A 22,500-nucleotide genomic window follows, 5' to 3' on the forward strand; every position below is an offset into this window, starting at 1 on the left:
AAGTCTTCTTTAAAATCAGTCATGGAGGCTTACTGGTTTTTACATTGCTGCCCCACCCTGTCTCCTTTATCTCTTTTTAAGTAGGTAATTAATATCTGCTTGCATGTGCCAACTCTCCTCATTAAGACACCTGTTCTCAACAGGGCAAAAATCTCTGTCCTCCTGCCTCCGGAGGGGCCAAACTCAACTACACAGTAATGATTGGAGAGACACCTTGTACAGTCACTGTGTCTGAGACCCAGCTGCTCTGTGAACCTCCCAACCTCACAGGACAGCATAAGGTCATGGTGAGTGAACCCTCTTCTGTCTCTTTCCTATGCCCAGCCTGACCATGTATGCATGAAGAAAGGTTCCCTTCCACCTCAGTTCTGACTCGTGCCCTCCATGTTTCCTCATCTCCATGCCCTACATCAAAATGGATAGCAGTTGGGAACACATAAGTAGAAAGGAAGGAATTGCTTAATGTCCAAATATGCGTGGTACTGTTGTACTCTGCCCAGCCATTGCTCACAGTGTAACAGTGTAGGATATGATAACACACCAGAGCTCTATACCTATATGTCTGTGTGTACAATGCACAGGTTCACGTGGGCGGGATGGTGTTCTCCCCTGGCTCTGTGAGTGTCATCTCCGACAGCTTGTTGACCCTGCCAGCCATCATCAGCATCGCAGCTGGTGGAAGCCTCCTTCTTATTATCGTCATCATTGTCCTCATCGCTTACAAGCGCAAGTCTAGGGAAAATGACCTCACACTCAAACGGCTCCAAATGCAGATGGACAACCTGGAGTCCAGGGTGGCGCTGGAGTGCAAGGAAGGTGAGTGCAGGTGCATCCTGGCTTCCTGGACTTCTCCTTCTTCACTAATCTCATCACCCTCTTTATATACAAACCCTGTTTTTATCTCTATCTTCTTTCCACAAGCCTTCATATTCTATTTTTCCCTGTCTCTGGGGTTAGAGAAGACCCAGGGATGTCCAAGTGTGAGGAGATAGGTTCATTGGCTGTGTTCACTGTCCCTGATCTACCTCAATTCAGCGCACACTTTGGCCAACCGTCTCTTTCTCTTAGGACTAGTATGTCCTCACAGCAAGAGTCTGCCAGGCCTCACTGTCTCAGACCAGATCCTTTAATTGCCAATGTTTATCCCTTTCCTAATGGAAGCCGCAGCCAGGAACATAAGAGAGCCCTGCCTCCTTCATCTCCAAGGTTTTGTTTCCTATCTCTACTGTAGACTGAATGTTCCAAAGGCCATACTTGCTGACAGCCTTGGGTGTGATGTGTGTAGGAATGGAGATTGTATTTTTCTCTCATCTCCCACACAGACACATCCACAGGGTGACTGACAAGCGTACCTAGTATTCTCTCATACTGAAGACCTGGCAGGCTCTTTGGATAAACAGCTCAATTAGGAACAAAACATTTTTCCTCTTATGGCAAGTGGCTTTTCACAAGCAAGGGACTGTTGGATAATGGGGAAGAATTGTACAGGAGATATGGGTCAAAATCCTCCCATCTCCCTCATACCCCAGCACAAAGCCTGAAGATTTACCCTGTGACCTGGGAAGCCAGGGAGACACTTGGGAGCCCTTCACAGCCTAGACTCACCTGCAGGCTGAGCATTTGACAACCAAAGTTTTCACATTCTGGTTCTTCTTCTTCCTAGGGGAAGGTGATCAATTTATTTATTCTGACCTTTGTTCAACAGAAATTCTCCTCTTACTTCTATATATATCTACAAAGGGACTAAGTCATATTGTTCTTTTTTCTATATTTTAGCCACCTTTGCAACTGTAGAAGTAAAAAAAAATTACATAGACAGACATAGAAGACATAAAAAGTTTCCATCTTCTCATTACTGTATGCTATCCAAATTCCACTCATTATAACAAGTCCCAGAGGTAATCACACAGTAAAGAGAAAGAGAGGAGAGGATTGGGAGATAGCTCAGTCACATGCATGAGGGCCTGAGGTTGATCGCTACAGCCCACATAAAAACAAACAAACAACAACAAAACAGCCAGGCTCCAGCACAGGAAAAGCAGAGACAGAAGGATCTCTGATCATTGGCCAGCCAGCTTAATGTAATTTGTGAACTCCACAATGATAGCCTGTCCCCGAGGAGGTGTTTCTGAAGATGTTACCTGAGGTTATCCTCTGGCTTACAAAGACACACATGTCACAGACACTTCTGGCTATCTACACACTTTTTTTTAAGTTACTTCGGTTGAGTTTGGAAATTTTCTATGATTAGTTAATCCTGTTACCAAAGGCCTGTGGTGGGGCTGCATATAGTTGTTAAAGTGTGTAGCTAAGCAAAAAGTCAAAGAGGAAAACCCAGAGTCTCACAACCCCCTTAAAGCACATCCCTAAGATCTCTCCCAGGTTCCATCTCTTCAAGTTCCCATTACTAATAACTTCAAGTTGGTAACCATGCCTTAGGAGATCCTTAAAGTCCTGTAGTATACAACCTATAGCCAAAACCCAGGGTACCTTCCTCATTACACTCCTTTAACCTACTGCCTCTGTACCCCAGCTTCCTCCTTCAGACTAGCTTTTCCCTCTCTCCTTTCCCTGACTTGAACTCCTTTTAAGCTTCCCTATCTAACTCACTCTCACAGCTTTTGCGGAGCTTCAGACAGACATCAATGAACTAACCAGTGACTTGGACCGATCAGGAATCCCTTACCTGGACTACCGTACCTATGCCATGAGAGTCCTGTTCCCAGGCATTGAGGACCACCCTGTTCTGCGGGAGCTGGAGGTACTGCCTGTCTGGGGTTCTGCAGGCCAGGGGTTCCCAGGAAATCCAGGGGGCAGAATAGAATTATGAAGGAAAAGAGCCAGTAGTTCATAATAGCTTTAAAAGGGGGAATGGGGAGGGAACAACAGTGGTTTGTGATAGACTTAAAAATAATGACTCGGGGCTTGTTTGTACATTTTTTAGTTTGTTTACTCAAGAGAATGAGTCAGGGCAGAGGAAATTACAGGGAAATGAATAAGCTGATGGATCTTCTCCTGTTTGGTCCTTGGGAAATGAGGTACATCTGTTGCCAGTGCTGTTCAGAACCTCACCTCCCAGACCAGTAGAAGGGACCCAGATGACTATAACCTTCACAGAACAACCCCCAATAACAGAGTTGGAGGATAAAATGGCTGCAGCCCTCATGAAGAGGGTCCTAGAGCAGGCATCATGTCCTAACGGCCTGGATGGACATCCAGAGCCTGTCCCCTGAAGGTCATCCTGCATACCTCAGGTACAAGGAAATGGACAGCAGCACGTGGAGAAAGCCCTGAAACTCTTCGCCCAGCTTATCAACAACAAGGTGTTCTTGCTGACCTTCATCCGCACACTGGAACTACAGCGCAGCTTCTCCATGCGAGACCGTGGGAATGTGGCCTCTCTCATCATGACAGGTCTTCAGGGTCGCCTGGAATATGCCACGGATGTTCTCAAGCAGCTGCTCTCTGACCTCATTGACAAGAACCTGGAGAACAAGAACCACCCCAAGCTGCTTCTCCGCAGGTCTGACCCACAGCAGGGGAAAGACAGTTATAAGTTATAGTCCTTGCCAGATAGACTCCCGATATCCTCAACCCCTGGAAATGGCTTCCATGAAGGGTTGTTTGTGTCCTTATACCAACCCAGTATGGAGTGTGATCTTTTGCTGGTCACCAGGTGACTCCCAACCCAAGTACCTGTCTCGGGACTCATCTTGAACCCCAGTCCATTTATCTCTGTGACCTCACACCATAGGTGCTGCCTTTTTGTGGTTTGGTTTCCTCATAAATGAGATAAGAGAAATATCTGTCTCTGCTTCCAGAGCTGTGTGCCTGAGCATGGTGCCACTGTTGATTAAACTGAATCATTTTACTTTCTCCATCTCACTGGTCATAATCCTAGTGTCCAGACACCCTGTGTTTGTGGCCACCAGATTGGATAGCACAGGCAAACAATTTCCCATCATCATACTTAGGTCTGATAGAGATTAGGAGCAGATTTGGGGCCCAACTTCCTAGCCTGGAATTGCTAGCATATACCACCTACCTCAGTTGCCACTTTCCTGGTAGGGCATAGATTTTAGAGACCCTTTGTCTCTTTTTGCACCCACCCTCAGTTGAGGCCATAAAGAGCCGAGCACAAATCTAGGGGTCTCAATAGCAGGAATTGAGTCTGTCACCTCCACTTAGGCTCTTCCTGTAGTCTCTTCCTGTACCTTTGCTCACTGGTTTTGGATTTTCAGACCACACATGGGGTGGCTTTGTTTTATAAGCATTGAGGCCCCATCCCGCCAGTCTGAGCTCTGGAGGCTCTCATTAAGAACTGTTGTATTTAAATTAGAGCTAATCTCAAACACAATGCTGGAAGAGGGTGCTGGGAGGGCCCAGAGAGAAAGCTGCAATCTCTTCTGCCTTTGTCACTCTCTCCCAGCCCTTATTGCTAAGCAGCCCTAGCTTTTACTTCAGCCAGAGGGTATAATTTGCATCACGTGTAGGGAGTTAAAATACCCCTTCACATCCCCATCAGCAAGGTCTGTCACAGTGCTTTGCTTTGTTTCTTCCCAAGTTCCCATAGCTGCAGCCTGGGTTGGGGGAGGGGAAGGAGGTGGTGCTTACAGAAACAGACCCCCACTGTTGGCTAAACTCTTAAACACTGCTCTCCACCTAAAAGCCTAGACAGCATGTGAATCACAGGCCTAACCATTCTTATTTACCTAGTGTTTTACTATGGGGCAGGTGTTATCTTTTGCATTTTAAATATATTAACGATTCACCTCTAATCATTGAAAGTGTGAATTAATTAGGACTGTGACTTACCCAAAGTTATACAGTCAGTAAATAATATAGTCTGGATTTGAACATGTGGCAATCTATGTTTGGAGAGGCAGGTACCTGGCATGTACTGCAGAGTACTTGAGTTACACAAACCACAGAGGCAGATTCTCTTCATCACCAGGAGGCCTGACGGAGTAAGGAACTAAGGAACTAGTCCTTTATAGCCTATGGAATAAGCATTTGTCTACAACCCACATCAGGTGTCACCAACGGTTTGTGGTACCACAGAGCAGCAAAAATGAAATGTCTTGACTTTCTAGAGTCTTGGAAAATTAAATCTTGGGAAACGACCTCCCTGGCAATTTCCCATTAAGTATAGGAAAGAGCTCATTCCTGGGCAGTCACTTCCAATTATTGCTGGAGTTGGGTTGCTAGGGTCCAGTCTTAGCCCTGTGCTTTTTACACACACATAACAAGCCGAGGTATAGTCACCTGTGTAACTGGTCCCTCTGCCTTCTCCAGGACTGAGTCTGTGGCGGAGAAGATGCTGACCAACTGGTTTGCTTTCCTTTTACACAAGTTCCTGAAGGTAAGAGGGAATGGGCAGGGCTAGAGCCAACCACATACTCTGCCCTTGGAAACAGCATGGGTACAGGGATTCCGTGGCATGTCTGCTCCCAAGCAAAGTAGGCCTGGGCTCTCTCCCCTGGCTTTAGAGGATGTTAGGAAGAGCCAGGCAAGATCCATATTCTCTGACCTGATATCCCACAGGAGTGTGCTGGGGAACCACTCTTCATGCTATACTGTGCAATCAAGCAGCAGATGGAGAAAGGCCCCATTGATGCTATCACTGGTGAGGCCCGGTACTCCCTGAGTGAAGACAAGCTCATCCGGCAGCAGATCGAGTACAAGACTCTGGTGAGGAGTTCAAGAGCCCCAGTACCACCTGGGACTGTCCCTTCTCTACCTTCTAGCTAATGAGGCCATTTATCAAAAGGAGACTTAGGGACCAATCTGGGCATATCAAGTATATAAAGAGGAAGGCAGATTTCCCCTCATCTGGTGAGCCAAAAAAGCTGCCTGTGCCTCAGTTTACCCAAGATGATATTGAGGGAGAACAAGTTTCACTCAGCAAGGAAAGAAAGTAAATGTGCATTTCTCCAGGGTAGAAGCTTTGAGGACAAGTGAGGCCAGCACTTGATACCCATGGATCTATCTTGAGCCTTTCAAGTGCCTCACGCTAAGCTTACCTTCCCCCCACCCATCTAAGAAGTAGATAACCTTTTCCTCAAGAAAGGATTAACAACTTGGCTTCAGCTCTCACAGTAGATGGCAGGAAGAAGAGGAAAAAACCAAGTCTCTGACTAGAGAACCACATTCTTCTCATTAGAAGAACAAACTTTGGAAAACGGTTCTGAGCCCTCAGCTTCTACCCACACTACTTTACAAGTATGTCCAACTCACCCTTGATCCCCTACTTACAGATCCTGAACTGTGTCAACCCTGACAATGAGAATAGCCCAGAGATCCCCGTGAAGGTACTAAACTGTGACACCATCACTCAAGTCAAGGAGAAGATCCTCGATGCTGTATATAAGAATGTTCCCTACTCCCAGCGGCCAAGAGCTGTGGACATGGACCTGGGTAGGATCTGGCACTGGACTAGGAGGGCACGAGGGGAGCATGGCTTCCAAGAGAGCCATCAGGTCATGAGATAGCTAGGGAAAAGGGATGTGAAGTTCTGCCTGGTACACAGCCCCCAGAGGAGCATGACTAGATCCTAGCCAGGTGAAGGCAATGGGAAGCACTTCCCCTAGGCTTTGTCCCCTCAGATATGAGGCTCTTCCACATCCGCCTTGCCCCTTCCCCCAACCCCTCCCTTTTGGATGTCTGAAAGTTCTGCCCCTGACACCAGCCAATGGAGACAAGGTTCCTAAGCCTAGAGGACACACAGACTGGGTGACCCCTTCTGCTCTTACCCCCTCATGACTACCCATACCATCCTTTCAACCCCAGAGTGGCGCCAAGGCCGGATTGCCAGAGTGGTATTACAGGATGAGGACATTACCACCAAGATAGAGGGTGACTGGAAGCGGCTTAACACACTGATGCATTACCAGGTAAGGGAAGGTCCTCCCTGTGGCCTTCATCCTCGAGAATGTCCTCTTTTCTCTGTTAGAAGGCCTCAAAAGCCAAAGCACTTTCCTCTTGCCGCTTTCTTCTTCCCTGGGTCTGGAAGAGTGATACTTAGCTTTGACTACCCAATAGATTAACTGGGGGAACTTACAAAACATGGGCTCTAAGACTGCCTTGGTAATCCTCTCCTGTGTACTTCTACAGCTGTACAAGGAACAACATATTGCAAAGTCCTATACCTGGACAGCTCCAGAAAGGTGCCTCGTGCTCATTTCTCGGGCATCTTACTAATGCCGTTGGCTCTCTGACTTGTAGCAGAATAGGCACAGATTTGTCTTCAGCCCTTAAAGTCCACAGTAGCTGGAAAAATAAAGCACTCTTACTTTTTACCTGCGTGGAGTGCCTCAGCAGGTATGTAGATTAGATTCAGCATAGAAAGTGATAAGGAATATATGTGTAATACTGGCAGACACATGGAGTGAACAGTCATAAAAATCTCAGCAAAAAAAAATATATATATAAGCACCCACCCCACCCTGCATTCATCCTGTGGGAAACACTCGCAGCTTAGGGGTCTCTGTAAGATTAAGCACAGGCAGACAGATTGGGATTCAGGAGAAGCCCTAAAATAAGAACTAGAAATGAGAGACACTGAGGAAAATTAAGCCAACCAGAGGAAGTGCCTTAGGCTGTAAGACCCATGGGACTGTGATTAATGATATCCTCCTATGTGTCTGGTTTACAAAGAGAGGCATGCAGAGAGGCTGACAGACTAGATTGAGTTACCAATAACCAGCTACTGGGAGACCCTGAAGCTGGCCAAGTGCCTTGAAACATAACAGAAGCCGGGAGCACTGGGGTTACCCTAAAGCATTCCCCCTGTGTATCCCCATGCTGCACCTGGGTCTGAGTCTCAGATGAGAAGGTATATAGATGCAAGTATTCTATCCCAACACTCACTCGGCTGGTGCAATTCTACAATTTCTCCCAACATTAAACTATTTACCTATGTGCTGGAGATAATAACAGGGGAAGTCAGGAAGGTAGCTGCAAAGAATTAGAAACAAGTATACAAACTGAAGATTTGCAGTTACATACAAGCAGAAGTAATCTAATCGTTATGTGTTAATTCCATATAAGCACGCACACAGCCACCTTCACATGGTGAGTACATCCAGAACAATGTAATGAACCAATTAGGGGTGAATGAGAAAGCCCAAAAGAGACCAAATCTGTGCCACCAAATCTTGTTCCTGAAGGACAGAAACCTTCCTTCTATCCATCTTTGATACCTTAAGGCTTGTTTCTGTTACCCAACCTGTGTATTCCAATAAGAATAGACCACCCGTTTCTTATTGTGGTCCTCTTACAAAACACTTCCAATTCCCTCGTGTCATTTATCATTTATATATTCATTCATTCATCAAATATTTACTGAGCTTTGCTGAGTACAAGGCACTTCCCACTCTCTAGTTCTGAGTGACAGAGACTGCAGGGAGTCGTCCTTCCTTTGAGAGATGATGAAGATGGTATTATTATTCAAAATGGCAACATGAGTACCAAAACATGCTGAGTGCTCACAGGATACTAGGAACTTTACTCAGCCTTTATGTGTCTTAATTTCTTTAATAATCATCACAACAGTAATTGCCAGACATGATTATTATCCCCAGTGACAAATGAGACAACCAAGGCCCTGAGAGGCTGGCAAGTGGTGGTAGAGCTAAGGTCAGATCCAGGCGGGTAATTTGAGCATGGGTTTATACCACCTATTAGCTGAAGAAGAGGGGAAAAAAAACAAGGGTGGGGTGGGTTGGGATGGGGTGGGGAGACAGAGACAAAGAGAGAGATAGAGTAAGAGACAGACACAAAGAGGGGTAGCTTTGTAACTAGGCTCGGAATCGACCATGTAAGTTACCTTGTAATTTTCCCTAAAGATGACAACAATATGATACATAATGTCACTGTCTTTGCTGGGAGGATAAATTCCCATCCTCACCAGGTTTTCAGAGTAGCATTTCTAGGTCGTGGTGGCAAGAATTCTTGAGAGACAGGGCTAATGCCCCTCACCTCTCCTCAATCATAGACTGAGTGCTGATGGCACACATAGCGGGCAAATCCAGAGACTCTCCAGGAAGGAGGTGACAAAACACTGGCACCTCCTTGGAACAATGATGGCTGCACGGGGCTCAGAACCCAGGGGCTTTACCTACTCTGCCCTCTTGCTGTCTCCCCTGGAGTCAAAGGCTTTTGGAGCCCCTGAAGAAGAAAATCATCTTAATTAACAAAGAGATGGGTAAAAAGCTGCCTGGGCTCCTGTAGATTTATAGGGAGGGTAAAATTAAACACCATCACTAAAGCTGGCTATCAGGGAATCTCGTTAGCACTAATGTTCATTTATAGTTTGACTTCTCAACATTTAATTCTTTTTTGGTGGGAGAGAAGAACTGACAATTTAAGACCCAGAAAGATGGTTTTATGGCTGGTGCAGCTATAAATCAAACTTACAAAGTTCATAAAAATTGTTAAAATAAAAAATGGTTTAATAGGAATGTTTTATGGCCCATAACATTATTATAGCTGTTTTATTCCCTCTGCGTTAGGGGTTTAATTGGATCACCACAATTCTGGGGATTCTCCGTTTTTATTAGATGGAGGGCAATCTTAAATCAAGATGGCCCCAAATGTCTTCTCTATGGCTCCTTTTTCATCGGTCCTTCCCTAACTGCCAGGTGCTAGGCCTGGCATCTTCTCAGAGGACAAGGCACTGTGCCATCTTTCTCCCAACTCCCAAGGGCAAATGCCCTTTTGGTGAAACTATTCAAGGTGGCCAATGCATAATACAACAAAGGCCAGGAAAAAATTGGAGCCAAGGGAAAAGACGAGGCTCACACCAGTGTGACTTGTAATAAAACCCCAAATTAGGAAATAGAATGGGGAGAGTATGTGCTCTGGAGATGACAGGTCTGAAGGAAAATACCAACTCCATAGTACATTAATGGCGAGAGCTTGAAGCAGTAACTTAGCCCACCCCTGCTTCTAGTCTTTCATCTGTAAAATGGAAATAGCCATCCAGAACACAAGCTTGATGGGAGGCTGAGTTTAACCCTCTGCCCAATAGAAATAAAGTGTGTCATGCTAAATTTTTCACTAGTCCTATTAAAAATACAGAAACAGGCTGCTGAGATAGTATTAACAATATACTTTATTTAGCTCATCTTAAAAGAATTAGTTTAAGTGTATAATCAATTTCAGATTTATTAATGACATCATTTATATTCATTCATACTAATTTTCTGAAATCTCTCTCTCTCTCAGTATGTGTGTGTGTGTGTTTGTGTGTGTGTGTGTGTGTGTGTGTGCATGTGCCAACTGGTATGCTTAGTTGAAACTGGCTACATGTCAGGTGATGAAAGACATGAAAGGCAATAATTTTTTTTGTAATATTTCTGAACTTTTATTGACCCCACACTCCCTAGAAGTACGTAACTTCTCAAGACACCTCAATTCTCCCGTGTTTTTTGTTTGTTTGTTTTGTGCTCTCCTTAGGTGTCAGACAGATCAGTGGTGGCTCTGGTCCCTAAGCAGACCTCTTCCTACAACATCCCTGCCTCTGCCAGCATCTCTCGGACATCCATCAGCAGATACGGTAAGCAGCCAGAGTGCAATTAAGAAACTCAAGTTCCAGGCACTTGTTCCTGCCCTTAGCAGGAAGACCTGCTGCTGCCATGCCTTCATACAAAGGTACTGGCTTCTCTGTCCCCTTTCTGAGGAGTCTTAAGGGCCATGTGTCTCTGAGAAGAGACAGCAGGTAAAGGAGTTAGTGTAGCAGGTGTGTACCCTGATTAGAGGTTCCCCTGTCCCACTTTATAGCTGTGACCCTAGTTGAATTGGTAATTATACCCTCTTTTGTCAAAAGTGTCTTAGTTTGGGATACAAAATTAATCTTTCTTTCACTTCCATTCCCAGCCTTCTCTGAGCAGCAAGCTTCAATCTCACTTTGTCTGTTTTGGTTGCATGTACACTTAAATGCACTAGACTATCCACCTGAAAGAACCTACAGGACTTAAATGCAGTTCCAAAAAGGATTCAGAAAATATATTCTAGGACCTCAAAAGAAGTGCCAGCTAATTCCAAAGAGGATCATTACAACTTGAACCCTAATACTGTTTAGACTTTTTTTCTAAGACATAGGTTCTAAGTGTAGCTGTGGCCATCCTAGAACTAGCTCTGTAGACCAGGCTGGCATCTACCTCACAGAAAACTCTCTGCTCTGCCTCCTGAGTGCTGGGATTAAAGGCATGAGCCACCACTGCCCAATACTATCTAGAATCTCTAGAGTGCGTGTGTGTACACATCCAGCTGACATTTTACTTGATTATTGTTCATTGCTGGAAACATCAGAAGAGAGGGAACGCCCAAACTGTGTCTGAGCTCTTAAAATTTCTAAATCTTTTTTCTAGAAATTTTAGGCTCCTCTTTCCAACCAAGGATCCATAAAACTTTTCACCAAATATGTAGTCCCAAGAGGCCTTTCAAGGTGAAGCACGGTTATTCTGGATAGATGCAGCAGGCAGCTGGCATTCCTGAAGAATGCTTCCAGCAGGAGGTTAGCCTGCCTCACTCTGGCTTTCCCTTCCCTCTCCCAGACTCTTCCTTCAGGTACACAGGCAGCCCAGACAGCCTCCGGTCCCGGGTTCCCATGATCACCCCAGACCTGGAGAGTGGTGTCAAGGTTTGGCATCTGGTGAAGAACCATGACCATGGTGACCAGAAGGAGGGCGACCGGGGCAGCAAAATGGTGTCTGAGATCTACTTGACCCGGCTTCTAGCCACCAAGGTAACTCTTGTACTATCCAGGCCTAGCTCTTCCCTAAACTTTGGCACAGACACCCATGCTACAGGTGCTTCTGATTGCCTCTACTATCTCTGTCTTGTATCACCTGCTTTCTAGTTGAGTAGGAGAGAAAAACAACAAACAAACAGAAAAACCTAGTTGTACCAGCAATTTAAGAAAAGACTATCCCTCCTGACCCACTGTGTCTTAGGCTGAGAGGAGATAAAGGCAGCATCCTCTTGCTTTCCCCGGAGATAACAAACAAAGCTTTTCAGGGATATTATACTTTAGAGATCAGGCTGGATCCCAAAGTCTTTTCCCACTGATCCCACTGCAATGCTGCAGGAACTCTAACATAGTGGCTTAAAGCTCTCAGGCTTTCTCCCAGAATGGTCCATAACTAGTCTATCAGAATCATGTCTTCACTTTCGCTTTGTTTAATATGACCAGCATATCAATGAGAGATGTCCAGAAAGCATCTGAGAAAGTCAGGAGTTCTACTAGTCCCAAAGTCTGTCTTGAGACTGGGACCCTAGGTCTAGGCTTGTCACTGCCTCTAGAACCCATGAAGCTTGTGGATCAGAGCCGTGCCTGGGTTCTCCTGAAGCTAGACCTCAAGCCTATGCTGCTAACACCGTAAAGCTGTTCATGCTTCCTGTCAGACCCCACCCTACCCTCCAAGCCCCACTAGGGGTCAGACTCCCTGAGCATCCGCTATAGACTCTGCCACCAGTCTGAATCCTCTCATTTATTCTAGGACATTCACTTCCTATCTTCCCATCAAATGCCCTGAACTTATACCTTCAGGGCACACTGCCACAGATTAGAAGATAGATTCTTTCTATGGATTCCCAGACTTGTCAGTCCCTCCCAACTCCACAATATCCTATTCAGTACTCTACCTCACTCCTATCCCTCTACCTACACCCTTCTGCATTTCAGACAAGTTTCCAAGGTAAGATAGGTCCAAGGCCCCATCTGGCTTGCCTTCTGCTGCCCTCTGGTACCTACACACCATTTCACTGTCCCCCTCCCCACTTTCTCCCACAGGGCACCCTGCAGAAATTTGTGGACGACTTGTTTGAGACCTTGTTCAGCACTGTGCACAGGGGTAGTGCTCTCCCCCTAGCCATCAAGTACATGTTTGATTTCCTGGATGAGCAGGCAGACAGACACAGTATCCACGACACAGATGTGCGGCACACCTGGAAAAGCAACTGGTAACCCCAGGGGACCTCAATGGGAGTGGCACCTGGGACACCCAGCATTTTGGGTATCGGGGACCAGCAGAGGCTAGAGATGGGAGGTAGAGATGGGAGGTAGAGATGGGGGCTGTGTTATCTGACTTCTGGAACACTGTACAACACACACACACACACACACACACACACACACACACACACACGCACACACACACTGCAGAGTTAACATCATCCCCAAGGCTACCTGCTCTAAGTGGTCCTTGCCTGGCCTGAGCTTTGCATATATTTTTGAGCTCTGCCTTACCATTGTGACCCTTCCTTTGATAGAACTGCTCCCTCTGATGTAGAATCTTCTAGTTGTCAAGAGGAAGAAGCTAAGGAACATATACAAAGCTGTGTGTGAAACCCACAATGGAGCTTTGCAGTTTATCACTATTGAGCCTTCTGAGAGATGCACTTCTGAGCTGGGGCCCTTGGTAAAGATGGCCAGCACTGAGCATGAGGCTGGTACTTGCTAGATTTGACAAACCAATAAGTATGAGATTTCATTGCACACTTGATCTCTTTTTTTTTTTTTTTTTTTTTTTTTTTATTAACTTGAATATTTCTATATACATTTTTGAGTGTTATTCCCTTTCCCGGTTTACAAACATCCCCTCCCCCTCCCCTTCCTTATGGGTGTTCCTTCCCCCCTCCCCCCCATTGCCGCCCTCCCGCAACAGTCTAGTTCACTGGGGGTTCAGTATTAGCAGGACCCAGGGCTTCCCCTTCCACTGGTGCTCTTACTAGGATATTCATTGCTACCTATGAGGTCAGAGTCCAGGGTCAGTCCATGTATAGTCTTTAGGTAGTGGCTTAGTCCCTGGAAGCTCTGGTGGCTTGGCATTGTTGTACATATAGGATCTCGAGCCCCTTCAAGCTCTTCCAGTTCTTTCTCTGATTCCTTCAACGGGGGTCCTATTCTCAGTTCAGAGGTTTGCTGCTGACATTCGCCTCTGTATTTGCTGTATTCTGGCTGTGTCTCTCAGGAGCGATCTACACTTCTGCACTTCTTTGCTTCATCCATCTTGTCTAATTGGGTGGCTGTATATATATGGGCCACATGTGGGGCAGGCTCTGAATGTATGTTCCTTCAGTCTCTGTTTTAATCTTTGCCTCTCTCTTCCCTGAAAAGGGTATTCTTGTTCCCCTTTTAAAGAAGGAGTGAAGCATTCACATTTTGATCATCCGTCTTGAGTTTCATATGTTCTAGGCATCTAGGGTAATTCAGGCATTTGGGCTAATAGCCACTTATCAATGACACACTTGATCTCTTAAAGCCAAGTTTTAACCTCAGCAGCATAGCTTTCAGGAAGCAACAGAAAAAATGTCCTGCAAGAGTGATTTTTGTTCAAGTGAGTTCCACATTCAGATTAGTGGTGGGAGAAGCAGCTTCTGATAGCACCTAGCATGAAACTTTCCCCTCCCAGGTTCCTACAGACCATGCTAAGGACTAGCTTATAGACCAGACGAGAATTAGCCAAGAGCCAGAGTCAAAAGGCTTCCTCTAGGATGAGCACAAAGGAGAGAAACATTTGGATTGGGCAGGAAGCCCACACAGCTGTCTGGAGTCAGCAATCCCCAGAAAACAGAGCTGACACAGATGGGTTCAGGCTGTCATTTGGAAATCAAAAGTCCTAGCAACCAGCAAAATACTTCGAGAGAGCCAATGGGGCCTTGGAATAGACTTTCATTCTTTTGATATTGCGGCCCTCCTCATCTGCAATTTTTGGTCACAGTGGCAGTAGATGAGGAACACTCAGAAGCTCTACCAAAGCAGATCCATGATGTCTCCACTGCTTTGCAGGATGCTGAGCCCAGTATTGGTTAAAATCAGGAGAAAATTAAAGGTTATTTGCTTCTCTGTGCCTTTTGGATAGACTCAAGCAACACTAATGCACCCCGCCCCCCATGTGATAGTGTGATAAAGCTGAGTCACGTGGCTTACACCTCACATAGCAAAGGTCCGAGAAGAAGAGCTTAGACATGTCCATTTCTGCCAGAGGAGGTCAGAATAGAAGAGCTGTGCCAAGGCCGGCTGAGGCAGCTCCTCTTAGATTCAAGGAAGGGTTGCAGGTTGGAGGACAAGCAAAATTTACAACAGGAGGCTTGGAGGGGATAAACACATTTACAATACCTATTGTTATAAAGACTCTTGGAAAATTTGGAGTTGGTGAAGTCAGCAGAATTCAAAGAGAATAGCAAGAGCTAAGGACACTATCTTAGGCTAGAAGGGTAAGCCCATGATAGTTCATGCCACACAGGCATCAAAGAGTCAAGACTGGAGGGCAGCTGGAGAAGACAGACTTCAGAAAGAGGCAAAACAGTAGCTACAGAAACTATTTTGAAGGCAGTCAATGGGCTTACTGCCTTATGACCTTGGGAACATTGAAGGCTATTCCTCTCTGCCTTTATATTCCAGAGTTTCAGAAGCAGTCTCCTAACTGCTGTTGGGTTCCGTTCAGGAAAAACTCAGAGCTGCAGTGAGCCATTCTCCCTTGGAATGCCAGCAACAGGTCCCTCCCATCCCTCTGCCATGCTGAGACAAAAAAAAAAAAAAAAAAAAAAAAAAAAAAAAAAGCCCTGGAGGGGACCCCTGAAAGAAATTACCCCATGAGGAAGCTGTCCTCTGACCCAGTACTGAGAAATGGCTCAGTGGCAGACTGGTTCCAGAGGGTAGTGTCCCCACTGAGGTAGTACTTAGGACTGCCTGACCATTTCATCCTTTTATACAATGGCCATGACCACTGTGAGAGACTCTAGGATCATAAGTTTGTCTGAAGTGCTGAGGAAATTGTGGTGTTTTCTGTAGTTGACCTTTCCTTGGAGCACTGAGGCCTCTGGAAAAGCCTATCAAGAAGAGGCAAAACCCAGACATACCCACCCCTCAGCTGTTAGGGAGCAGAGCAAATGCCTTGATATGAGAAAATCAAAACCACTCTGCTTTTTCCTGCATCTGGGAATAGCATAGGATTAGCAAACTGCCCCCTCTTGGACCAGTTTCTGAGTTCATTCCCTTCTCTTTTAGTATGGAACATCTCTACCATTCAGCAGTGAGGGAAAAGTGTGAGTAAGGGGCAATGTCAAAGTGCATTCTTCAAGGTACTCTGCCTTTTCCTACAGCCTTCCACTTCGTTTCTGGGTGAATGTCATCAAGAACCCTCAATTTGTATTTGACATCCACAAGGGCAGCATCACAGATGCTTGCCTCTCTGTGGTAGCCCAGACCTTCATGGACTCCTGCTCCACATCAGAGCACCGACTGGGCAAGGACTCACCTTCCAATAAGTTGCTCTATGCCAAGGATATCCCCAGTTACAAGAACTGGGTAGAAAGGTCAGTAGTTCCCTCAAGATACCTGCTGTGGGCATCAGTGACTTCATATTGTGAAGACCAGGACCTCATACTCCCTATGTTGTGGGAAGGAGCAGGGCTTTGTGTCCTGGGAAGTCTGATAATTATCATCCTGATTAACATTTACTGAGCATGTATTGTTTCACTGAAATGTCCAAATGGACGGTTGTAAAATAGTGGCTATGATTATCTCTGTTTTACTAATGAATGAATAGAGGCACAGAAAAGCTGTATAACTTGCCAAAGTTCACAAGCTACCAGGTAGAAGAGCTGAAGTGTGAACGTAAGGGGTCTTGCCGGAGTTGGGGCTTTTGACTACTTCGAACCCAGCAGCTCTTAGCTGACTGGAGTGCCCTTCAGAATCTCGGACTGCACCTTATACTCACACCTCAGCTTGAGGCAGAGGCCACATCAGAGAAGAGATGGAAGGCAGGAGCAGTGCGGACCTCTGACTCTATTCTCCCAAGGGACCTGGGCCAGGGTGGATATTGGTGGATGTTTGCTGAATCCCCATCATAGGCCTATCCTGTCTATGGCAGATACTATGCATATATTGCCAAGCTCCCAGCCATTAGTGACCAAGATATGAATGCCTACCTCATGGAGCAGTCCCGCCTGCATGCCACAGAGTTCAATATGCTGAGCGCCCTCAACGAGATCTACTCCTATGTCAGCAAGTACAGTGAGGAGGTAAGACAGGGTCTCAAGAGCAGCACCTGCAACTTGATCTGGACCCCAAAAAAATATCAGTAGCAATCACTTTTATAAAATCGTAATCTGCAGTCAAGACACTGAGCCCCAAATCATCATCCTTTCTTTACGGAACAGCCCAACCTCTCCTGATTCATTGGACTTCTCCCTGTGCACCATCTTCTCTCACTCAAATATTGTATGACTAATTTTATTCTTTCTTAAGCAAATGAATAGAATCATCAGTTTACATGTGGACAAATCCGGTCAGATTCAGATAGATTGGTGGACTTTGTTATGAACAGAAGTTAACCAGGAAGGTGTCAGGCCAAGCATTAACACTGAGCCTAAAGAAAAGAACAGCAAAATAATAGTAGCCAACACTTAAGTAACTCTAACATATGGTTTAAGCACATGAGAGCTCTATGTACATGCTTTTATTCCTGCAAATGTTTGCAGATGTGTGCTCTCTGTCATGATTTTGTGTCATGCCACTCATATGGGTGAATGCAGCTGAAAAATCCTGTGTGACCCAAAAACCATCTGAACCTCATAGCACCCATAATTCTATGGCCATGCTGTGTAAATGAGCCCACCAAGCTGCTGGTTATACAGCTAACAAGGCTACGTACAGTCTCTGCTCTTAATAGTAACTGTGTAATTATTGCATAAACTGCTTACTATGTATACTTTTGTTAATATTTTAGAGCATACTTCTACTTATAAAAGCAGAGCCATACATTGCATATGTATTCTCTTGTACTTGACCAGTCTCTTGAATGTGAATACTCTGGGGTGCTTTCCTGATGACAAAGCCATGTAAGGACTCTTATAGATCTATTCACTGAATCATGCCAGCCATTTGACATTACATTCCTAAAAGCAAAATGATAAGGTAAAAGGGACAGATGTTGGGTCGATGACTCCGAAAAGTTGTGCCTTTGAAGCTGAGTCCTGAGTTACCTGCCTTTGTTTTTCCCCTCAGCTCATCGGGGCACTAGAGCAGGATGAGCAGGCCAGACGGCAACGACTGGCCTACAAGGTGGAGCATCTCATCAATGCCATGTCCATAGAGAGCTGAAAGGAAGACATTCTGTTCCTGGAAGAGAGACTCATACAAGCTATCACACTGGCCTCTCAAAAGGAAGATGGGATGAGTGAAGGGTATCAGGCCCCAGAGCTGGCTGTCCTCTAAAATCTCACCAAGGGAAGAAAGAAAGGCTCCTCTGTCAATGGCAGCCATGTTTCTTCATAGCCGGTTCCTTCCAGAAGGACAGTGAACACCACCCATCACAGTGTGAGCTCAGGACACTACGGGCAAGGAGAAGGTGGCCCTTTAAGCTGAGAGGCTTGAGCCAAATGGTTCTGCCTCTGTGACTGCTGCTTTGCATGAAAACTCATTTGATGTATATTGGGAAATAATGAGAACTTTATTTAATTTTTTAAGAAAAAGGGAAAAAACAGAAATAAAACAAAACATAAATCTCCCCTGTCCATCCCGTCCAACTTTTGTTTAATTCGGTTTCTGTTCCCTTCTCAGTAATATTTCTTCTTCTGTAACATCTCTTTCTCAATGTCAGAAAAATGCCTGAGAGATGCTGAGTAGAACCAGTTTGGAAATGCTCTCCTCTCCATTGAACTGAGAGGAAGAAGGAGAGGCAGGAAGGAGTAGAAGTTCTTACTAAACATTTGGCAAATTAGCCAGGAAGACCTGGATCCCACCACAGCCAGATGCACCTGAGAACTGCACGCTTTTGTGGGACTTTTGGAAGCTGATCAGATCCACCTGCTAATAGGAAACTGCCTTCCATGCTGTGCCCTTGTGTATCCTCATCTCCTAAGAGGAGGAAGTACCCAACAAGGACCTGTGGGAACACCTTTTCTTTGTTTTACTTAGTCCCGAGCCTCAGCAAGTGAGGAGTTGGGCTTTGGTACTTTTCCTTTTGGTTTCCTTAGAATTGATAACAGAAATGGAAGAGGTGAGACTTTCACAGAACAGCCACCTCCTCCCTAAGGACTCTGAACAGAGCCCCACAAGCCAGGCACCTGGGGACTGTGCAGACCAGGTCTCCTAGACCTGAGCTGAATGGGGAGCATGGGTGTTTGACTTTGGATTCTACTCAACCATCCACTAGTTTACGGCAATTAAAAAGAAAACAAACTCAAACACTGTTTACAGTAAGCAATACTTGAAGAGTGTAGGTTTAAAAAGCAGCAGTATTTATTATTATATTTTCTTTTCTCTTGTGCCTGGAGAGGGGAGGCCAACCTTCGCTCATACCCAGAAGCCCCTGACCATCTGGGCATACTGCATTTGCCTCAGTAGAAATGATCGTGGTAGCCCATCATCTCTATCTGTCATGGAATCATGGATGTGAAAGTCTATTGCTTCTGAGAAGGCACTTGTCCTTCCCTGTGTCTCCTGATACCTGATGCCATAGATAGCCAGCCTTCCTGAGTATAGCTTCCAAGCAAAGATCAAGGCTCCATCCTTGGGCCCAGAGGCAAGCTTTGTGGTAGCAGGACAAGAAATTCAACTGGTAAGCCCTCAGGGAATTTAGTTCTCCTGCCTTGGCATGGCCCCTAGCAGCCAGTTCTCAACAGCTTTGCAATTAGCGTCCGTCTCAAGGTAGGGTAGCAAGAGGAAGACAAAGGGTGGGCATAAGGGAACAGTGAACGTATGTCCCCTAAGAAGGCATGAGCCTTCTACTTTTTAAGGGGTCAGGAATGCCAGGCTGTAGGGCTGGGAAATGGGGCTTACTATCCCAACAGAGTTGGCCCTGGGTTATTTCCTTCACAATTAACTCAGGCCTCAGCTTATTTCTCCAGTTGATTCCAGTTTCTGAGACTCTGCTGACCAGATGTGACTGCCTGCACAGGGCAAAGAAGAAAGTCAAGAAGGTGGCTTCCATGCAATGTATGTGTCCTCGGATGGCTGTCTCACACACAGCTGATGCTGTCTGGGCTGTTCAGCTTGTTTCTTGCCTGAATGCAACTGACAAGTGGAGAGAGAAAAGCATTCAGCAAAATACTCAGGAAACTTGCTGATTTTATGATGATTCACAACCAGCCATGCCAAGGCCACTTTTCTTCTGATAATTTACTCATGTTAAAGTTTTTCCGGGACATACCAATAGCCTGGAAAGAAACTAATGACTGGCCTTCCACACCAAGCCAAAGTGTTTGCTCCTCATAGCACCCAAAGCTTATCATCTTAGAGCCTGTAATTTATGAAAATGAAAGAAGTGATGTAGTCAAAACAAGAATAGGAACAGAAGACAGGATAAACTCTGGCCTGCCTATTTCTCCATCCCAGCACTGTTGAAGACTTTCTGAGCAGCTGCTACTGCTTGAGCTGATGTCCAGAGCGCCGTTTCATCAAGAAGTAAAAAAGAAAATGTTTTACATCTCTTTCAATAGCATCTTACCCACACCCTTCTCAGTGTGCCTACCTGGTATATCCCAGCAGCCACTTATGGTACCTGCTCACTGCCTCTGGCTTGCTTCACTGAAGATGTTTGGAGAGTATGGAGAGAATGATGGGGTGAGAGCAAATCTAAGAATGTAGATGAAGGGAGCAGGGCCAACCATGGAAGGTGGTCTAGTCACTTTGCTAAGGATTCCATGAGTTGGACAACTTGGACTGAAAAAGAAGAGTGGCCAAGGGACACAATTAAAGAAGAAGTGAGGAAAATTCAGCTAGAGACAGGCCATGCCATGCCAGGAGGGTGAGTTATTGTAGAGTCTTGCTCTCATTTTAGCTTTCTACCTATCATTCCACCAGCTCTTTGCTTTCGTTTACTAGTCACTGATAGTCTACTCCCTAGGGGATGGAGAGGAGAGGAAGTTGATTGGTCACTCTTCTTGCTGTTATCCAATTTAAGGATAGTTTGGCCTTTTGTTTAAAAAGAAAAAATAAATTGTTAAAGCTACCACCCTTCCCCACAAAAAGCCATCTATCTTTGGGGAGGCATGAAGTCTCTCTTAAACGTACCTAGCTTTACTTTATTTCATTGATCTACACAAAAGCCAATTCTCTAGGAAAAGAATAGGACTGCAGAGGGTTTGGCAAAACAGAGTTCTAGAGGACTGTATTAAGACTTATCCCTCAACTGGATTTGACAACACCTCCTGCCTTCTGTGTGTCAGGCACTTCTGTGCCTGATGTTCTACCTCTTTCTGTGGTTTGAATCTCAAAACCACTTCTGATCCCTCTTTCTTTATAGAGTGCAGTCATTCAACTCATGGGCACACTGTGATCTTACAGAAGGAGGGAACTGCGTCCTTCATTCATTCACTTGGAGAGCATTCCTAAGTAGTAATCATCTGCCAGGTTCTTAGAGGTTCTGCAGAGCAGTGTGAATAAGACCATGAAGGTCCTTCTTTCAGCAAATGCAGATTCTCCAAGCTGCTAGGCCTGCCAGCAATACAGCAAGATGGCTCCTCCCACCCTCCCCAGCAGAAAGCACTAGGTGCATAGAAAATGGGGTGACATTAAGGAAGAAGGCTGACACACACACACACACACACACACACACACACACACACACACACACACACACACACACGCTCTGCTACCATGTGCTGCTCTTTAGTCAGCACAACCTAGCTGATTATGCTCCTGACCTTCCTTCAGTTCCACCAGGATGAAAATAGAAATTAGTCGTTAAGGCCCCTGGGCCTGCTGCACGTGAGGTAAAAGCGGTGGTGGCTGCTAGCAGTCGTCTGATACAACAAGCAGAGACTGCTGGAAGCCTTCTCAGATACTACACAACTGCCAAATCTGTAATCTCACCTACTGCCTGGCAATACTAAGCTGGCAGTTACTCTAAAAGGGCCCTTTCCAACCACATTGTGTCACAGCTAAGAGCCCTGCATCCTTCACACAGACAGTTAAGAATTGAGACACAGAGGGCCAGGAGGGTGAGGAAATGCAAAGTGGCCACTTAGCACATGGTGCAGATCTTATGGTGGGAGGGAGGCCAGAAGAAGGTAGTCAGGTTCTCCTGATGCCTTGTCTTAGGAATGTGCTTGGAGAACAGTGGCATCATTTTCATACTCCGCGTCTCTTTTCCTTCTCTCTCTCTCTCTGTCTTCTACTCATTCCCTAGAGTGAAGATTTAATACGTAAGGCCCAGTGACACTTAAAATGAAGAGTAAAGTTTCTCTTGGTACTTTCTAGCTAGTCTGGGGAATGTTCCAAGAGACAATCAAGGCCAGTGCTTGTCAGACAGGCCTCAACACAATAAACAAACTAGAGAGTCTCCTGCCTTGCCCAGAATCACAGCTCACTCTCCTCTCCCAAACCATCTTCCCAGACTGAGCTGCCTCCTCCCTGCTATGTGCTGCCTGTACCCTAGTAACCCAATGAAGGGAGTAAGAAGCTTCTTTGAGCCTCAGTCAAGGTCATCATTTTGACATGCTTGGTCTCCAGTTTGACATCCAAGCATAAGGAAGTGTGGTCCCCAT

General features: G+C 45.7%; 1 protein-coding gene across 1 annotated transcript in view; it reads left to right on the forward strand.

Annotated features, from left to right (window-relative positions):
- Plxna2 (plexin A2) overlaps nucleotides 1–20,424 on the forward strand; it is a 195,455-nt gene extending 175,031 nt beyond the window's left edge. The window contains exons 19-32 of the mRNA XM_032914630.1: nucleotides 144–287; nucleotides 582–816; nucleotides 2,619–2,761; nucleotides 3,255–3,523; nucleotides 5,296–5,362; nucleotides 5,545–5,691; nucleotides 6,258–6,417; nucleotides 6,790–6,893; nucleotides 10,459–10,558; nucleotides 11,559–11,749; nucleotides 12,797–12,966; nucleotides 16,111–16,323; nucleotides 16,881–17,031; nucleotides 18,017–20,424. Coding sequence (XP_032770521.1) covers nucleotides 144–287; nucleotides 582–816; nucleotides 2,619–2,761; nucleotides 3,255–3,523; nucleotides 5,296–5,362; nucleotides 5,545–5,691; nucleotides 6,258–6,417; nucleotides 6,790–6,893; nucleotides 10,459–10,558; nucleotides 11,559–11,749; nucleotides 12,797–12,966; nucleotides 16,111–16,323; nucleotides 16,881–17,031; nucleotides 18,017–18,112 — 2,190 coding nt within the window. The 3' untranslated portion in view covers nucleotides 18,113–20,424. The remainder of the gene's footprint in view (nucleotides 1–143; nucleotides 288–581; nucleotides 817–2,618; nucleotides 2,762–3,254; nucleotides 3,524–5,295; nucleotides 5,363–5,544; nucleotides 5,692–6,257; nucleotides 6,418–6,789; nucleotides 6,894–10,458; nucleotides 10,559–11,558; nucleotides 11,750–12,796; nucleotides 12,967–16,110; nucleotides 16,324–16,880; nucleotides 17,032–18,016) is intronic.
- The last annotated feature ends 2,076 nt before the right edge of the window (nucleotides 20,425–22,500 follow it).

This window comes from Rattus rattus, chromosome 10 (assembly GCF_011064425.1).
Source record: "Rattus rattus isolate New Zealand chromosome 10, Rrattus_CSIRO_v1, whole genome shotgun sequence".
Classification (NCBI taxonomy): domain Eukaryota; kingdom Metazoa; phylum Chordata; class Mammalia; order Rodentia; family Muridae; genus Rattus; species Rattus rattus.